Source organism: Chroicocephalus ridibundus, chromosome 7 (assembly GCF_963924245.1).
Source record: "Chroicocephalus ridibundus chromosome 7, bChrRid1.1, whole genome shotgun sequence".
Taxonomy (NCBI): Eukaryota; Metazoa; Chordata; class Aves; order Charadriiformes; family Laridae; genus Chroicocephalus; species Chroicocephalus ridibundus.
In genome coordinates this window covers 16,569,561-16,588,895 of record NC_086290.1, presented here as the reverse complement: position 1 = coordinate 16,588,895, position 19,335 = coordinate 16,569,561, and the positions used below count along the sequence as shown (strand labels likewise).

Sequence of the window (19,335 nt, the reverse complement as noted above, 5' to 3'; positions counted from 1 at the left end):
CCGTTGTGTGAGGCGCTGTGTGAGGGGAGGGGGGGGAAGATGGCGGCGGCGGCGCGCGGGCTGCTGGCGGCGGGGCTGTTCCGCGGGCGGGTGGCTATCGTCACCGGCGGCGGCACCGGCATCGGCAAGGCCATCGCCGCCGACTTGCTGGCGCTAGGTGGGCGAGGCGGAGGCGGGGGGAGCTCCGCAGGGAGACCCCGGTGGGGCAGGGGGGCAGGGTGGGTGTCAGGGGGGAGCAGGGCCGGGCGTGAGGTGAAGGCGGGGGATGGGGTTTGAGGGGCCGGGTCAGGGAGAGCTCGGGGAGGGGGCGGTTTGGGAAAAGGTAGCGCTCGGGGGCTGTGAGGAATTCACGGGTGGGACGTTGTGGCAGGAGTCGGGGAATAGCGGGGAGAGCGAGGTGAGGCTGATGTGTCTTTTGACGTGCTGGCACTTAAAAGATGCGCTATTTTAAATGCAGCAGTCAGAGGGAGGTTATGTTAAAGCCGGACTCTTTCTCTCATGCTCCCTCTTAAGTGAGTTTTCGTCTTGCTTAACTGGAGGATTTATCGGGTTGTCGGTCTCACGGAATAGCATGGTTTTGAACCACAGTGAGCTTAGAGAAATGGTGCTTCTCTCTCTGTGCTCATGACAGAAACGTCCTGAAGTTAAAATATTCCTTCAGCGTGCGCTTTGTGGGTTTTCTTTCCATGCTGATTACAGAGAAGTGGTAGAATGTGGGGTGAAAGGCAGTCATCCACCTTGCAACACCTTTTCCGCAGGTTTCAACATAAGTGCTCGGGATCATCGGCATCAGGCCGGTTTTGGATAACGTTTATTGTCGTGACTGGGTTCGCTGTCTTCAAAATGCTAGCACTAGCATTATGCCTCAGGGCACCACACTCCCCCTGGTTTGTGCTGTTGAAATGTGCACTGTTTCACTGCATAGTAAAGAGCTTTCTTTGTTAAGACCCTGTGCTGGGAGACAGCTCTGCCTCTCCTGGCCTTTGTCGTCCCAGCTTTCCACTTGCTCTGTGGAGCTGAAGCAGGGGCTAGTTCCACTACCTTTGTATTGCTGGGCGACAAAGCATTTTTTTAAGGTGTCCTTATGTGTGCCTTAAAGAGGTGCTTTTTAAGCACCATCACACTGCTGGTTGATGATGTTACCCAGTTAACTTAAAACTGTACTCAATTTGATCTGCATGATTTTTCTCAAGCAAAATACAAATGACAAAAGTGTGTGTCCATAACATGTATCAGGAATAGTGTGGCGAGCCGGACTAGGGAAGTGATCATCGCCCTGTACTCAGCACTGGTGAGGCCCCACCTCGAGTACTGCGTTCAGTTTTGGGCCCCTCGCTACAAGAGGGACATTGAGGTGTTGGAGTGTGTCCAGAGAAGGGCTACAAAGCTGGTGAGGGGTCTGGAGGACAAACCTTATGAGGAACGACTGAGGGAGCTGGGGTTGTTTAGCCTGGAGAAGAGGAGGCTGAGGGGAGACCTCATCACCCTCTACAACTACCTGAAAGGAGGTTGCAGAGAGATGGGGGCTGACCTCTTCTCCCTGGTGACAAGTGATAGGACGAGAGGAAACGGGTTCAAGTTACGTCAGGGGAGGTTTAGATTGGATATTAGGAAACATTTTTTCACTGAAAGGGTTATTAAACATTGGAATAGGCTGCCCAGGGAGGTGGTGGATTCACCATCCCTGGAGGTGTTTAAAAAAAGGGTAGATGGGGCACTTAGGGACATGGTTTAGAAGTGGCTTTTGTCAGGGTAGGTTAAAGGTTGGACTCGATGATCTTAAAGGTCCCTTCCAACCTCAGCAATTCTATGATTCTATCTTAAATAGAAAACGAGGCTGCAAGTCTCTACAAAGCACATGCGAGAAAATGAAGAAAGAGCTATGGCTTAAGTCTGTTCTGAGTAATCTTCCTTACCTGCAGACTTGCTGGGCTACTTCTGACAAGAACATTACTGGGAACTATGTCCAAGTATACCTTGTGCTTTAGACTTTTTGGGCTGGCCAGACAGAGAATATGTGCAGGAGCAGTGACAGATAATGCCAGTCATAATGTACATTGTTTTTATAACCAGTCTCCTTTGAAGCCTTCTGGACAGATTTAAACCTTTCATCTGGAAATTTGTGCCCTTTTCCCTTCAACCGTATCAGGAAATGGTCTGTTCGCTCTTTGTTAAAAAAAAAGTGAAGTGTACGCTTGTACAGTACAGCTTGTTCTTCACTGAGTTGGAATCTTCCCCTCCCCCAATTAATGTATTTAGCAAAAAATATAGTCTTTTACTGGACCTTACTTTATGTTAGTGTGTTTATTAATAAGCACTTAAGTTGATAAATATAACTCTGCTACTGTAATTTAATATTTTGTGTTAATCGGCAATTGTGTGTGCCATTTTTTGAACTCTCTGTTAGTCAAATGGTTGTCCAAGTGGCTGGATTTCTTAATTTAAAAAGCAGGAGACCTCAGAGACTAATATATTTACACGTGTTGTTTTCAGATGGCCACTGATTGAAGGTGAAGTTCCCATTCCTAGGGATAGGTAGTTGCAGCACTTTCTTCTGGAAGAATTCAACTCCTCTGTTTTTTATTTATTTTTTTTTTTAGTTTTATGTGTAGTTTCACAAGACAGACTGAGCCAAATGAACAGCTTGCTGCTCTTTATTCACACTAGTTATTTTGAGTTGATTCTGGTGTTTGTTTGATCACATGAGAGGCCAAATTCCACTCAGTAAAATAGCAACAAAGAAAAAAAACAACCACCTGGCAACATGTTAACTTTTTTTTTTTTTTTTTTTTTTTTTTTTTTGCTGGATGAGGGTGTTGAATTGGTTTATGTTAAAGCAGATGAGCTGCAGACCTGGTATGAGGAAGGGATGGCTTCTGCTGGGATGCTGAGATTATGGAAGGAAGGAACTGGGAGTAAGACCTCCTTGCTTGGCCGTGGAAGCTCATAATTTGCTTATCCATAATATGAAATTGCATGCCTACTGTATTTGCACTGGGAATTAATTTGGTGTGGTCTATTTTAGTCCATGTAGTAGCAATTGCTGAAGCCTTAAAGCTGTCCTGAGTCCACTGGTGTGACACGAGAAACTAGACTGGTTGTAGCATGAGTACTTGACATTAATTTGGCACCTGTATTATTTTTCTCTGTAGAATGAGTCCTTCTTCCTCCACATGATGAAAAAAAAAAACCCAAAACAGAAGACTTGAGCTCCTCCCTATTTTTTTCGTCTCTTTTCTGAGCCAGGATTCTACAGCTTGTGGTAGTGCCATGGGGAAGCCTCTGTTCCTGCTGTCTGTAGTCTGCAGATAGGAATTAATTTCGTGAGGCAATCATCCTTTCCTTCAGACTCTGTAGAGTTAAAAAGCAGAGCATTACATTTGCTCACCACTAGTCAAAATTACAGCCAGACATACAGTAAGATTATTTTTGTGGGTTTAGGAGCAAGCATTTTTTTCTAATCAAGACCTGCTGAAACATCTTTAAATCACATAATTGATAAATGAGGCAGCTGTGAGCAGAGGCAGCAAAAGTGATATCTGAAAGCTACTTTGCTGACTCTGCAACTCACAGGCTATCTTCCCTTCTGCAGGAAGGAGAGGGAATCTTGTGGGCTTTTTGTTGATTGCTCTTTTCCTAGCACAGTGGGATCTTGTTGCTAAGGAGCATCTGACATCAGTCATTTCTCTCTCTTGCAAGAACTTCAACACTTTGTCTTCTAGTCAGTGACTAATAAGCACATATCCTACAAGATATCTCCATGTTGTTATTAAAAAAATAGCATAACTGTAATTTTAACTATGTTAGCTGAAGGATGTTTCATTTTGTCTCTACAGGTTGCAGCGTTGTTATTGCCTCTCGTAAATTTGACCGATTAAAAGCTGCTGCAGAAGAACTAAACAATACATTTTCTTCCATGAGTCCTGCCAAAGTGACTCCCATACAGTGCAATATCCGCAAAGAAGATGAGGTAAAGACTAGTGATGTTGTTCTGGGGCTTAGCATGTCAAAAGCATATTGTGTATATAAATTCTCAGCTCTCCAAAGGTCTTCTCTGGCCCTCTCAAAAGTGGCTTTAGGTCAAGGGGACAGGTGTAGTAAAGCACTGTTAAATTGATCTAGATAAAGATATGCTTTCCAAGGGAAGACCATTTGTTAGCCACCTAAGCAAGAAAGCATTTGTAATTGCAAATATTTTTCTGACCGTGCATACGTATTTCAGATATTTCTGGGAGAAGCAGGCCCTGGAACTGGCATGTTCCAGCTGAGCCGGAGCCCACTTAGCATGGTTCTGTGTCACATTTCTGTGACAGCAGTTAACTCGTGAAGATGGACACCTTGGAATAGTTCCTTCAAACAGGAAGTCGTAGCATGGAATCTCAACATTTGTGACTTGACACAAGTGCCTCGTGTTGTCGGTTTTGCTTGTATTCAAGCAAAAAAAAAAAACCCACAGATATTACTGTTTTTAGCCATGTTTCAAATTGTGTTTACAATTTGAGGTGTGCCTCATTACAAACTCTATTGTTATCCCAGATGAGTTTTTTCTTTTTTCTTCATGTTACAGAAAATGGAAGATCAAGAGCAAAAGTATTTAATCTACGTTCTTCAGAAGTCTGCATTCACATCCTAATTTTTTAATCTGTGTAATTAAACATTTAGAAAAACAGCATCAGGTTGAAATTTTAACTTATTGAAGACAGCTAGAAAATATTCCAGTAACCACTGATTGCTACTTTTTTCTTAACCTTTCAACCTCTGTTAAATTCTAGCATAACTTAAAGAAATATTAATGACCTTCAGTAGCTATGTAGATTCTGGAAATATCCTAATATACAACCATAAAGCAAATAAAAAGTAAAATTCTTCCCTTGTGGTACAGTGCATGCCATAAAATATTTATAGTGATATACTTAGACTTTCTCTCCTGAAGGATATGAACCCTGGGGCTGTGCAGTGTGTCACTTCACCTACCAGTGAATTTTAGGTTTGTATTTACTCGCATCAACAGTGCGATATAATAGGTTATGACAGATGTCAGAGGGCAACTTACATGATTAAAGCTCCAGGAAAGAAAAGAGGTAGAGAGAGAGAAAAGGGTTAAAACTTCTTTCACATCACTGTTCTTGCAGAAAGTACTCCGGCATGCTTAATAACCTTCTGCAGGTGAATCTTATTTCTGCATCAGTTTGAAAATGATTTAGTGGCAGCTGCAGTGTTGTATGAGATGGTATAGGGCTTGGATGGTGAAATGAGGTAATCTCCATTAAACAAACTACCATTACTTCTCTGTTTCCTGTTTATTAAGTGTGGCTAAATACATATTTGACAAAACAGTCTTAGATGGCTTTGGAAGCTTAAAGGTGCTTTTAAAGCCTTTTTTATAGTGCTGTGTAAAGTGTTTAGGCATTATTCTGTGTTACTGGCAGCCATGCTGATACTTGGAGAAACTTCTGTCTTCGCTATTACCCTGCAGTTTCATCATAGAATTGTCTTGTTTGCAGTGTAGTTTTAAGCTCTACTCATTTACAGACAGACCAGAACTTTCTTAGAACTTTTCATATGATATTGGAGAAGCCTCTATCAGGTGTCTCCTGCCACTGGAAGTTCTCATAAACCATTGTCATTTCATATCCATATCTGTTGAAGAGAGGGTTCACGGGAATATGGTAGATGAAACTCTAGTCGTGAATTTTTCAGGCATTGACTCAGTCTTACAGTTTGACTCACTTTAGTTCTCCAGCTACTCTTCCTTCTTTCTGTTGAAATCCTATTTAGAAAAAAGTAATTATGAAACTTTTGTAACCCTTTTCTGGAAGTTTTAAATAAGGAGTGCAATTTCTGTTGCATGTTAACATAAGGACTTAAGTGTACACGCTAAACAAATACTTATCCATTCCAGATGCCCATCTCCAAGACCACATATTTTTTCCAGTTAGAGACATCCTGTGATTTTTGTTCTTTAGCTCTTGTTTTTCTCACTCTGTCCTCCTCCATTAGTTCTTTAATGCTGAGATTCTCAAAGATTGTTAAATCCTTGCCACTTGTTACTTGATTTCTAAAATTACTGTTGGACCAGAAATGTGTGGATCACGTTTTCAGCTTTTAAATTTGTAGTGAGGATAGCACTTCCTTACACTTAGGTGCTTAGTGTTTGTAAGTTGAAGCTAGGTAAACTCAAATTAACAATTGGTAACTTAAGCTGCTAAAAACAGTCAGAACTTGGAACTGAGGGATGTGGCAGATTTTCGACAACCCACTGCTCACCATTGCTTATTTATTATATTTGCTAAGAGTGGCAATAGTGGATACTTTATTCTAATTTGCACTTGATTGCCTTGTGACGACTAGAGGAAAAGTACCTTTGGGCTTTTACTTCTATTCAAAGAGCATCATACATCCATTTTCAAGACCTATTCCATTCTTAACCTAAAATTTAGTGCCTGGGACTTGGAGTCTTAGGAACACGGATCAGTAAAAGATGTGGTGAAGGATTTTTCTAGCCTGTGAGGTAAATCTTGAATAGAGGCAACACAGCAATATAACTCACTTCAGCATTTTCACAAGCACAGAAGCAGCTTCTGTTTACAGTGAAAGATGGGGTGAGAGGGCATTTAAACCTTTGGCTTCCCTCCCGAAAGAAACAGGACTTGTACAACTGTGTTGGCTCTGTATGCTACTCATTAATAGCTTTACAACTCATTGTCTGGTTTCAGCTTAGTATGAGTGAAGAGTATTTACCTCAGCGTATTCACGGAAGCACGTTGTTGAGTAGAGAGGACAGCCTCTACAAGTATTCCCTGTGAGTCATTACATCCTCTTTCTCAACTCTTATACCAGGTACCAAAGAATGTATGAAGGAGAAAGACCTTATAAATGTTTCAACGAGTGAAAAAACTTAGGAGTTCAATCCTGCTTAGATGTCAGAACTGATCCATCACAAGCTATAAAGCCCAGGAAGCTTCCTGAAGAACTACATAATTCATTTAGTGTATCCTTCTCTTTGACATCTCACTGAAACCTTTCTAAGAATAAATCTTTCTCTTAAAGGAGACACCATGATCACCTGTAGGAACAAGACATCTGTTCTTACTGTAGCATGATGTTGTGGTTTTTTTTCATCCCTCTGTCTCTGTCAGTTGTTCTGCATTTCTCTAAAGGCCCCTATGAATTTTGTCCTGGTTTTAATTTTATAATCAGGCAAACTGGAGGGAGGGACTTTGAATAAAGGAGATGTAAGAAAGATGAAAGTGCTTTCAAAATTGCCAGATGATTTTTTTTTTTTTGCCTCCTATTGCATATCTTAAAGTAACTGACCTGTTTTGAAGATGACATAGCTCATTCTTCTTGTGTGCCCTAGTTTGGATTTGTGAAACTCGAGCATTAGAAGACTCATCCCTCATCATATAGTGCAATATGTCTGTTACAGCTCTTTCTGGCTTAGGAAGAGTCAAAGAAGGTGCATTGAATTAATTGCTGCAGAAGCTTGATGGCAGATATCATGGGAATAGCTTAATGAATTCACATTTTTAAGTCTCTTAATCTTCATCCTCAGAGGCCCTCTTGCTTTCTAGCAAAGCTTACTTTTCATTTCATGTGCAAGAAATAATCTTGCTTCGTGGAGGATTTTCAACCACTGCATAACCTGTCAAGCTTATTTCTGTCACAAGTTTGCTGTTGCTGCTTTTGGCTAGTTTTCCATTGAGTGTTTTGTAAAGGGTAGCAAACCTGGTTTTGTTTTTAAAGATGGAAGAGTAGAGGGTTCTGGGATGCTGGTAAGAGCACCCAAGGTTTCTATGTTCTGTCTTTATGGGGCCTTATCCTGAAGCAGTGATTGTGCACCTGTGGTCTGGAGTGTATATAGTGATCAATATTGCTTCTTAGTGATTACAAAGCTGAAGTGATTTTAATTATTTGGATATTTTCTAGCACTGCCCACGTAATGTGTTGAATATAACAAGAGCAGGTCGGTTTGCTCTTGCTGAGATGCAGGCCAGACAGCTCTGTGTGTGTGTGTCTTTTCAAACCAAGCTCTTTTTCTAAAATCCAAGGATCTAATTCATTAATTTCAGTGCCTCAATGTAATGGTGGGCAGAGCGGAGGAGAGAGACCCAACCCTTCTTCCATTGTGAAAAGAGTTTGGGTTTTTTTTGGCTTTGTAGGTGTTGGGAAGGGGAAGCATGTGTTTGTGTGTCTTAAATGTTGAGCTACAGCAAGTCTATTAACAGGGAAAGAAAGACATGAGGAACTTTTTACCCTTGTAAAGCCTTTGCGCTGTATGCTCTGAACAAACATTTCTTTAACTGGTATCTAGATAAATAGAAGAGGTATCTAGGTAAGCGGGAGATAAAACCTTCTGCTTCTAGTAGGCCACTGCTCTTCTTGAAACCAGCAATTCAGAATTCTGCACACAGTGTCCCCTTTCCATACTAGAGCTCCAGCAACAATAACTGCTGCTGGACCAGACCCCGAGGGTAAAACCTATCACTTAGGTGTCTGACAAATGAGAGTCCTTGAGACAGACTCAATACAGTACTATTTAGCACTTACGTTATGTCTGAGTTCACTAGCAGCTTTTCTTTTCCAACAAACTTTATAGCTTAGTATAGTCTCAATTGGTTTATAAAAATGCCTCTGTGCGTGAAGCCTGTAGTGGAAGAGTGTGGCTTGGTGGGGAGCTGTGGATAAGAGATTTCTGTTGTTGTACTTTAAAATAACACAGCAATGACACAAAGTAAAGATACCTGTTATCACTGTGCAAGAATGTCTACTAGTTCTAGCCCCCAAATAGTAAATCTCTAACACTCTGTAGTCGGTAGTTTGCCTGTTGAGTTTTATTCAAGTTCAAGGTGACCTGTGAATGCATGTGGACATTTGTCCCTTTTCTATGTCAGTGAGTGCTATCATCTCAGTTATCTGTGAAGTGTGCTACTGCGTAATACTTTTCAGTTGCAGTCACACAAAAAAGGTCCTTATTGAAGAGCTCCCATCTTCTGGTTATATCTAAAGTGCCCGATTTTGTTCTCTTCAGTCTTTTTCAGAAGAATGTCCTAAACTGTTAACTATAGCTTCTGCAGTTTTATTTTGCTTCCAGAGATAGTCTTTAGTAGCTTTTTATGAAGTTCTTTCTGTGTGGGTTTTGAATAGTTAGGAATAGAAAGGAATCTTCTTTAGTTCTCACTGTGATTTAAATGTGTTCTACCAGATCCTCTTTCTCACTGTGCTGGTGGCTGCTGTCACCATGTTTACTGTAACTGGGAGAAGTACTGCAACGATGCTTTCTCTACAATACGGAAGACATTGTGAAGATTGCTACAGTTGGAGCCATCTGAGCTGTCACTGGAGAGCTTCCCAGCCTTTGCTGGCTTTCAGAAAGCAGAATTGATATGCGTTTGTGGTTTTTTTTTAATTGCCCTGAGAATATGTTGCGACAAGTAAGAACAACAACAGAGTTTCTTAAGATACAACATGTGAACCATTTTGAATTGATATGTCATAGCAGGTTTTGTCCCTCTGTTGAAAACTTGCTTGTAATGTCTCTTCTCAGTAGATTTTTCTTCTGTTAATTTGTCTTTTTTTTTTTAATGATTCTTAGCATTTTCCCTTTTCTCTGTCTTTCTCTTTTTTTTCCCCCCCTAGCCTGAATAGCCTTAGTCTGTTCAAACATTCCTTGTACTGAAACAGTTTCTCATCCATAAATGAACCCATACTTCAGTGACTTATGGAGAATATCCAAAGCAAGATTCTCAGGCTGACAGGGAGAAGAATTTGATATTGCTGAGCAAAGTATAACTTTTGCTGCCTAGCAAGACATAACTTAATTTTCTCTGGTTGTGAGCAAACCTAGAAGTCTTTGTGGCAAGGTCGTTCTCACAATTTACGGGTTTAGGACTGCTCTCACAGATGTTTTGGGGTTTTGGTGGTTTTTTTCCTCAGATCCCACAACCTGCAATGGCTGATGGGAGGAATAAGATGCCATTCAGAACTTAAAGATGGTGATTTAGGTATCAAAATTATTTTCTTAAGGCTTTTTTTCCCCAGCAGGCATTAGTTTTTCAGTCAGGCTTCAGTCATTATAAGTTTGTTTAGGTTTCCTTCTTCAGAGAGGTACATCCTTACAGGATCCATACTATCCTGTCAAATCATCCTGAACTGTTAGCAGTTAGCTAGCTGTTAGCTGTAAGGGAGCTTTTTATGAAACTGTGTTGGTGACACCCCTGGTGAGACACAGATCGTGCATTGTTTACTCTTCTATTTCTGATGTTTTCTACTGCTAACGGTACAGAGGAAGGCTGACTGATATCCTTCCCCTAGTCAAATCTGTTTCAGCAGCAGCATCACTCCTGCTGTTTGTTTTTTGGTATTTTTTTGGTCTGTGTTCTCTTTGACCGCAGATGCTAGATTAACTTTTTACATGTGCTTGAGTAGGAGTAACTGATGCATGGTATCTAGTTATGATAGGTAATGGAAGAAGGAAACAGTCATGTTGTCCCATTTCCCCTATTGCTTGAGATAAAGGTTAAATTATTAAGCAGTTGCTATAGAGTTCTTAGTAGTATCTTGTAACAGGAAAAATACATCAGTTTTGATATCTGTGAAATCTTTGAATGCTTTGAAATACATTCCCCTCCAGAAGTTCTCTAGTGTGAGCGTGTGGTGAAACTGCTGTACTTCCAAAACAGAAGACAATTAAAAAGGTTTAGGTTTACAGCTTGTAGCTCAGACTAGGTCAGTGTTAGAGCTAGGTTTAGATTCTCAAAATCTCTTTTCTTCCATATGAACTTAAGCAACTCCTTTTCTGCACTGACAACTCCTTGAGTGAGTGAATAAAATGTCTTTTGGTATTTACTGTTAATACCTTTTCAGAGTACCCAAAGGTAAATAGTGCTAGACATTGCTCTTAATTGTAGGTATTCATCCTGCTTGTAGACAAAAGGTACCTGCTTAGTCAAATATTCACCTTTCTTTTGCTAAAGAAGACAACTTGCAGTATTTCCAGCACTTTTTAGAGTTCATGTTTTGTAGGGTAACAAACTAACTAAGAAGATGGGCTGTTTCCAACTCATATGTCAGAGCTTTAGTGAATGTGAAAAACTTCAAGATAAGAATGTTAAAACTTCACAAGATGACTTATGTTTTCTATTTAAAATGCTCAGGTATATGGGTCAGATGAAAAAAAACAGTAGCTGCCTTATATGGAACTCTTCCAGCATTTGATGTGAACACCCCCACCCTTGTGAAAAATGTCAGGGGATTCTTCGTAGGCCTTAAGTAGCAGGCTTTTGTGTGTTTTTGCTTTTACAGATCTTCAGCAGCGTAGATCCCCTTCTTCTTTCAGTGCTGGTATTTTATGTAGCACCTACATTATACCAGGGAGATTTCCTAAGTAAACATGGGCTCAGCCCAATCCTTCTTGGCTGACTAAACCTGTCATACCGATCTTCCAGCCTCTCTGAAGGCTGGTACCTCCTCTTTGTGTGTGAAAACAATACTAGAGAGAAAATACTAAGAATGAAAGTGGGTATAGAGCTTAATCCAGGGTACTGACAAATACTGTTTCAGGTAGAAGCTTTGGTGAAGTCTACACTGAGTCTGCATGGGAAGATTGACTTCCTGGTGAATAATGGAGGGGGCCAATTCGCAAGTCCTTCTGAAGCCATCCGTGCAAAAGGCTGGAATGCTGTGATAGACACGAATCTGACAGGGACCTTCTACTGCTGCAAAGCAGGTAGAGACTGAACATTCAGCTTTTTTTGTTTGTTTCGTTTTTCACAGCAATACCAGAAGACAAGGAATGTAAAGTCTCCCTACCTTCTTTTTTCACACACTTATCTAACAGTGGATATTTGTTTTCATGAATCTCATCCAAAGCTTTACATTAAACTGAACATTACATTTGTTTATATATACAAACATATATTTAGGCAAGTGTGACCTTCTGAATAAGGCCAGGTTTGGGGAGTCAGTTGGCTTGAACACTCACTTAAAAGACTGTAGGAAAACCACTTAACTTCTGTGGCATGTATTCACTGTGTGTAACACAGGAAAAGACTTCTCTCCCATCAGGGATGTAAATTTAAAGTATCATACATGATTCTCAGATAGCATTGGCCATGTGGAAATGAAAGTAATTTACGTGGCAGCATGAAGTCTTGGTTTCCACCAAAAGGCTTCTGGACAAACATTGGGCCTTACCTGCATCACAGCTGTTATCTCACCAATCCAGTGGTGAGGATATGGTACAAAGAGCAGATTGTTTATCTAAATCTGCACAGGAAATATGTAGTGTAATTGGAGGTAAGACTCCAAATTTGACTTCCAGTTGGCAAGTTCATTTGTATGCATTTCTTCTGATATTTATAGGTTATCTTCCTCCTTCATACAGTGTACAATGCCTGGATGCAGGAACATGGAGGAGTCATTGTCAACATTACTGCTGCCGTGAGAAATGGGTTTCCTGGAATGTCGTAATATATATTTTATTTCTACGTTTTCCTATATTTTTCCCCTAGAAGTACTAATTGCTCCTAAATACTCCATTTTAGAAAGGCATGCAGTGGACAGCAGCGGAGTATAGAAATAGAGTAGTTAGGTCAAGAGAGAGCGAAGTATCACTTGGCTGTACTTGTAGGTATCTCTTAATTCAGTAGAGACTAAATGAGAGTTAATGATATCTCTGGTCTCTGTCAACTTGTTTGTAAGAAACTATGAAGCAAAACTTGCCAGTGAAGCTTTCATTGGAAAATGAAATGTAACCTCTACCTGTTCTCTGTCCAAATTTCTGGAGGGTTTGCACAAGCTTGGCACCTGTTGTTTTCTTCTTCTACTGTCAGTTTACAGGTTTTGATGGTGTAATGAGTTATGGGAGCTGGACTGGGAGTAGGAGGAACATTCTAGTATGTTACCAGGTTTTGGCTTTGTCCTTTGGATCACGTAATGTCTGCCTTTCCCATTTTCCTTTTTGCTCTCGCTTTGTAGCCATCTTTCTCGGAGAAGGTCTCTAATGCAGAGAATTGGTTCTATTTGCTCTGCTCCTTTCTTGATTGGGAGAAGGCTCATGGGTACAAACATATTATCATGTTTGTAGTTCTTATATGCTGATGCAAATGATCACAGCTGTCTGCATGAAAATGCAGCATCATCTCCTTACTCATATGTGTACTATATTTGCTCAAATTTCTTTACCCTCAAAATGGAGGTAAGCAGGAGTCTTCTGATTTGGAACGTTTTTGGTGGAAAAGTTTCAATTTGTTGAAAGAGAAATAATGCTCAGAAAATGAATTGCTTCTGTTATTTTCTTTTCAAAGACGATTTTGAAGTTGTCAAAATGCTGCATTTTGACAGTTTCTTAATTGAAAAAAATCTGAATTTCTTCTTTGAAACTACCTTTTCTTTTTTTTAACTTTGAATTTCTATTGAAGAAAATATAAAAATATAATTTGAGCAAATGTTACGTTACCTCTCTTTGTCCTGATTAAGGGTTGAAAGTTTTCAAAATTTAAAATTTTTAAGGAAGAGCAGAATATTTTCTCACCAGCTTGTTCTTGGCAGTACAAAATAAATTTAAAGATCCACAGGGTGGTGCTGAAACTACAGTTATTTGAGTTTCTCCATTCTGATTAAGTCTGGTTGAATCGTCACAGCAAATAGACTGAAGCTGTATTTGAGAGTTGAACCAAGAGATAAAAAAAACTAATCCTGAATAACAGTGGAAAAAAGTTTCCCAAATCACTGTTGTGTGTGGATGTAGATGGATAGACAAAACTACTTTCAAAATAAATTCCTGTTGAATTGATACTTGTTTTAGAAATGTACTATTGAAAAAGACTTGCCTTTACAAGTCCAGACACCACTCATACCAATGATCACCTTATGCAATTTTGCATAAGTATTAATTTTGAACATAAAACTAGTCAATTTGTTTGCTCATAGTGTGCCTGGAGGTTCTTTATTTCTGGCCTAAACATATGAATAAGTTGGCTTTTCTTAAGTTTTTCTTATTCCTTTCCTGGTATTTGAGAAGCTATTGTATCTATCTCCTCTAAGTCTGTTTTGCTAGGCTAAAGGAGCTAAACTCTAATAGTTTTCTCTGAGTCCCGCTGTCCGCTATTCATCACTGCAGTAATTTTGTCTGCATTTGTTCAAGCTTGTAATCACTTCAGATTTGTTTCCTATAGCAGCAAGGTGAATGAGATTGCTCTGCCTACGGTCGTCTCTATCTCCATCCACCTATAGTAATTTTCAAATAGTGGCTTATTTTAATCATGTTTGTCAGAAGACCTAAACTATTTTTCAGACCACTGTCTTTCCAAGTGTTGCTTTACCTGTGCAGCCTACATTTCATAGTTTTACACAGTTTGAACTTTGCCTCCTTTTTTTTTTTTTTTTTTTTGTTTTTTCATTTTATAAGCCTGTTTCTGTAGTAGAATGTAGCTGACCTGATGTCACGCTGGGGAAGAGGTGATAAGTATTTCCATATATGACAGGAAATTGTAGCATAGCTTGTTTAAACTGTGAAGCTATGGTGAAACTTAAGCTAGAAAATCTCTCTCTCTCAGATGGCTGATCCAGCCATAGAAAGCTACTCTGACTACCCTAGTGAGGCTGCAGTAGAATTAACATTGGGCACTGTTAGCTGAGGGAACAGATGCTTTTTTTGCCTTCTTTTCTCAATAGGCATACAGGAGCTGCAAGAGCTGCAGTGAATAACCTAACCAAGACTTTAGCTTTAGAATGGGCCCACAGCGGAGTAAGAATCAACAGCGTTGCTCCTGTAAGTAATCGCAAATAACCTGATTAAACTTAGCAATCATACGTGTTCGTAGTTAAAACTTTCAGACGAAAAGGGATTTTAAAATCTATAGCCTGTAACTGTTTGTGGATTATTTATGTATGTATTTATTTACAATTTTCTCATCTGCATTCTTCAGGTCATTTGAGAGTGTTTGGTACTGTTTGGATGACAATCCAGAGATGTGGGATAAAATGGCTTCTGCTTTCTGCTTTGACTTGGCACTCTCGGGGTTTTTTCTAGCTTAATGAAATGATTCCTGGGAGGACTTGGTGACCTGTCTTACAAACCCTTGACATAACTGAAACACAAAGCATTCAGTGATTTTATGATTACGTTATTTCTGAGTTCACAAAACTTTTTCTATTTGAGGTACAGGTATGCTGATGGTTTCCACCTGTGTTTACAAAGTTATTTTGAAAATCTCTGAATGTGTCACATAATGTGTTTTGCTTTGTCTTTTACTCAGATTAGTTTTAGGCATAAAAAGGCTGTATTTGGAGTGGACCTTCTCTCAAAGAAATTATATGTAAAAGCATGTATTTTGATTTGTTTCTTATCAAATATATGCAGACAGGAAACCACTATACAGGCCAGCTAAAATATGCCTGCCACATTTCTGAGGAAGTAGGTAGTGGGTAGCAGTTGTTTTAAGTAGCTGTATGGAAAGAGCAGCTAAATTTTCTAGTGCCGTGGTGTTGCAGATACAGAGGTTACATAAAAGCCCTAGCTCTGACATTTGAGATTGTGTGATCTGTGGCGATTTGTGTAATCTTCACTCTTAACCTTATTTTGCACATTTACTCCCTTAAAACAAAAGAGGAAAGGTAAGCTTTGCCCAGCTACTTCTACATTCAGAATTTATCTTATCTTACACATAGCTGTGTCAGATTTGTTTAACTGGTCACTAGGAAGATCTTTGTACTGTCTTTGTAGGATGTATATCCTGTTGTGCCTCTTGTCCTAAGAGATCTGGCTCACCTTCTTTGGTGTAGCACAGAATCTTTTAACGGCAGGTGTGTGATGATCATTCAGGTAGTGGCTCTTACGTAGCCTCTGTGAGGCCCAACTCATCTGGAGGCTTGTCAAATATTAAGATCTGCTGGCTTGTTTTTTTCTGTTTATTTGTTTTTTCTGATTTATCAAGTCTTGGGGAAGGAAGCAATTAAGACAGCATTATTATGTGAATATATTTTTCAGGCATGCTAATTACCTAATGAATCATACTAATTATACTTTATAGCATATGTCAAAAGAAGTTTCTGACAAGCAAACACTGGTAGTTTTCATCTTTCAGAAGTATTTGCTAGCTTTGTTACTATGCTGGTAACAAAAATCCATGCTGTAGTTACAGTAATACTTTCTATCCTTCTGTCGCCGTTATGGACACACTAGGTCTGTGGTAACCATACAGAATTGTTACTGCTTTATAGGAGCAGAGTGACATGTAGGGAATGGGCACATAGAGAGGGAAACATGCATTCTAAAAAAAATAGTTTCACGTATGAGTTACTTCCCTAGCTCCCAAAATATAGTCACTCACATTTCACAGGTATCTTAGAAGAGAAATCTTAGCATGTGCTCCATGGATGAATTCAAACGTTATTTTACTTAAACTTGAGTCACAAAGGTTCTGTAGTAACTGATCTACGTAACCCTGTGTTCCCATTGCTGTAGCTTTCATCTTCCCTCTCAAGTCTAAACTGGATTGTATAATCACCAGAGCAAAGACAGTCATCTTTTTCTATTTCTATAGCAGCTAAGTAGGGACATTCTGAATTCTGACTATGAAATCTGTCTGCTTCCATAATTCACAATAAAATCAATCTGCTGTTTTTACAGATTACAAGAAACTGTTGAGAACTTGTTCTCGGGGCTTTGTAGTTTTCTGCTTTAAGTTAATATGAAATGCTTGTAATTTCAAAACAGTCTTTGAGTTTCTTCTTTATACTCTTCACTTCATAGTTATTGAAGTGATAGTGGAGAATTGGAATAATTTGAATTATTTCACTTGAATAGAGATGTGGCTAGCAGCCAAATTAACTTGTAAAAATTATACTATTCCATTAAGTTTAAAAACGTGTATTCAAGTGCTGTTTAGACAGTTTAATCCCACAGAAAATGCCAGTAATGACAACTTCACTATTTTACAATGATCACAGTTTAAACCTATGCAAGAGAACTTAATTTTCACTATGCTGTTTTAAAATAGGGTCTAGTATTTTCAGAAACTGCTGTTGCAAACTATGGAGAACAAGGTATAATGATGTGGTTAAAGAGCATACCAAAGGTTCCTGCCAAGAGGTCAGCAGTTCCTGAGGAGGTAATGTATTTGAGAACATTTGTGATATTTCTACTTCTGTGTCTCTATTTTAAGGCTACTTTATTATTTGGCAAAAAATAAAGACGTAATTTTGCACTGTGGTGAAATATTAAAAAAGAAAACAGCTTGTAGCTATGTGTATTAATGCCAAGGGGGAGACTTAACCAGTAGTCACTGTTACACTGAAAATGTAATTTAGATGCCTCTTACAGCTGAAGTACAGTACAGTACTTTCATAGTAGACATTAGTTCTGAAAAGGTTGACTTCCAGCAGGGAGGACTGACTGAATGAATATTAATGTGAAAAAAAAGTCTCTTAAAATTACTTAGCTCTCTTCCACCACGAATGTGCATCTTTGATAAACTGGTCAACTTTTTTGTTGGATTTTTAGCATCTGATGCTGATCTCTGAGAGCTTACTGGTTTTCAGCTGTTATGTACTTGATGTTTGTGGCCAGAAAGATGGCTTTAAGACTGTTACGGTTTTCATTACTGAGTAGAAAACATTGCTATGTCTTATAAAAGTTTTTACAAGCATCTTTGACATGAACAATTCCCAGCAGTTTAAGAAAGATTAAAATTGTCATTCTTTTGTTAGATCTCTCCTGCAGTGTGTTTCTTGCTATCTCCAGCTGCTTCTTTCATAACTGGGATAACCCTGGTCGTGGATGGTGGCCAAAGTTTATATAGCCATACCCTAGAAATACCCGGTAAGAAATGGGCTACAGAGTAATGCCATTCACATGTTTGAAGTTGGGCAATGGGAGGATACAAAAGTAAAATGCCTAGTTGCACAATCAGCTAAGTATGTTGTTTTATTCGTTTTCCTCAGATCATGACAGATGGCCCTCGCCACCAGAAGGAAAAAATTATGAAATGCTTAAAAGCCTTCTTTCTGGCAAGTTCAAGCCAAAGCTGTAAAACAATGAGATTTCACCTTATTCCCAGTTGCACGCTTGCTGATAATCTCGCTTTGTGATTCGCGCTTACTGTTCTAAGTAATACCATTTTTTTGCTCATACGTAACTACCTTGAGTGCCTTGACTTTTTGTTGGTTTATACTTAAAACTTGAAAGGCTGTACAAGGTAAATTTCTTCTCTGAAAACACTCACTGCGCTGAAAACATTCAATCTCTTGGGAAAAGAAAGTATAAAAGACAAAATCTCCATTTGCACAGCCATTAAGTAAGGAAGAATTCCAGAAGTGAATAAAAAAAAATTACTTATTTTGAAGTGAAGGGGCAGAGAGGAGATGTTGTGGAATCCTTCTATTCTCGATGAATTTGGGGAGAAGGTAATTTAAATCTCTCTTGTTATTATTGGTCGCATCAATAACATAACCCTTGAGGTAGCTGTTAGCTGTATACTATTGCTGTTCAGCCACACACTGATTTTAAAGACTGAGTAGGTATTTCTCTGAAAAGAATTAAAAATAAGGCAGAATGCTGTTATTAATATTTGAAACTAACATGGCATATCATATTGGGAATGTCTTGAATTGTTTGCAGGTATGACTACATAGTGGAGTTAAGCTGGCTGCAACTTAAATTTTATAATAGAATAATCAGATAATAAGCTTTTACATACAGTGATGGAAAATGGTATAGATTCAACAATTTAATATGCAAGATCTTGAAGCAAAAGCTATAGTGTATATTGCAGTGCTTTCTATGGTATGCTGTACTGTTAAAGGAGAAACTTGGAATCCTCCATTTACCAGTTAAAACACTTTCTAGCCATGCTGTGTTGTCTTACAATGTTAACGCAATTTTGCTCATCAGTGTCTCTAAAATAGGTGTGATTTTTGTGGTCGATACAGATATTCCGTTTAAAAAAAAAAAAAAAAATCTTGTGATATATCACAAGGCTATATTTGTCACTATTCACTTTAAGGCAAGTGTTCCCATGTCTGATAACTTTAATCAAAGTATAAAAAATAAGTGATGACCGTGTTTGCTGTAACAACTGAAATGTGTGGAATCAGGTTGCTGCTATAGAAGCAGCCTCATTAATACTTCATTTTGGATTGAATGTAAGAGTCTCTGCCAGTTGTTTGTTCTCTGCAAAGATGTTTGACTTTTGTGTCTTTCATTAAAATATGGAAACTTACATAGGAACATGTTGATTGCTTTTTCATGAAAATCTGAATGCCAGTTTTGTGAGGGAGGACAGTTGGAGACAAAATGCTTTCTCCTTCTGATATATCCTCCTTCCTTAGTAA

General features: G+C 39.1%; 1 protein-coding gene across 1 annotated transcript; it reads left to right on the top strand.

Moving 5' to 3' along the window:
• The first annotated feature begins 2 nt into the window (after window positions 1-2).
• PECR (peroxisomal trans-2-enoyl-CoA reductase) lies at window positions 3-19,223 on the top strand. Its single transcript, XM_063340694.1, has 8 exons — window positions 3-157; window positions 3,837-3,970; window positions 11,563-11,728; window positions 12,386-12,467; window positions 14,677-14,773; window positions 17,004-17,114; window positions 17,713-17,824; window positions 17,947-19,223. The coding sequence occupies exons 1-8, from the start codon at window positions 40-42 to the stop codon at window positions 18,033-18,035; spliced, it is 909 nt and encodes a 302-aa protein (XP_063196764.1). The 5' UTR covers window positions 3-39; the 3' UTR covers window positions 18,036-19,223.
• Window positions 19,224-19,335: the final 112 nt, after the last annotated feature.

Excerpts from the sequence above, each read along its gene's own strand:
- PECR (XM_063340694.1), top strand. The coding sequence starts at position 40 with ATGGCGGCGGCGGCGCGCGGGCTGCTGGCGGCGGGGCTGTTCCGCGGG. Across the intron at positions 158-3,836 it reads CGCCGACTTGCTGGCGCTAG|GTTGCAGCGTTGTTATTGCC; the intron begins GTGGGCGAGGCG and ends TTGTCTCTACAG. Across the intron at positions 17,825-17,946 it reads CCATACCCTAGAAATACCCG|ATCATGACAGATGGCCCTCG; the intron begins GTAAGAAATGGG and ends CGTTTTCCTCAG.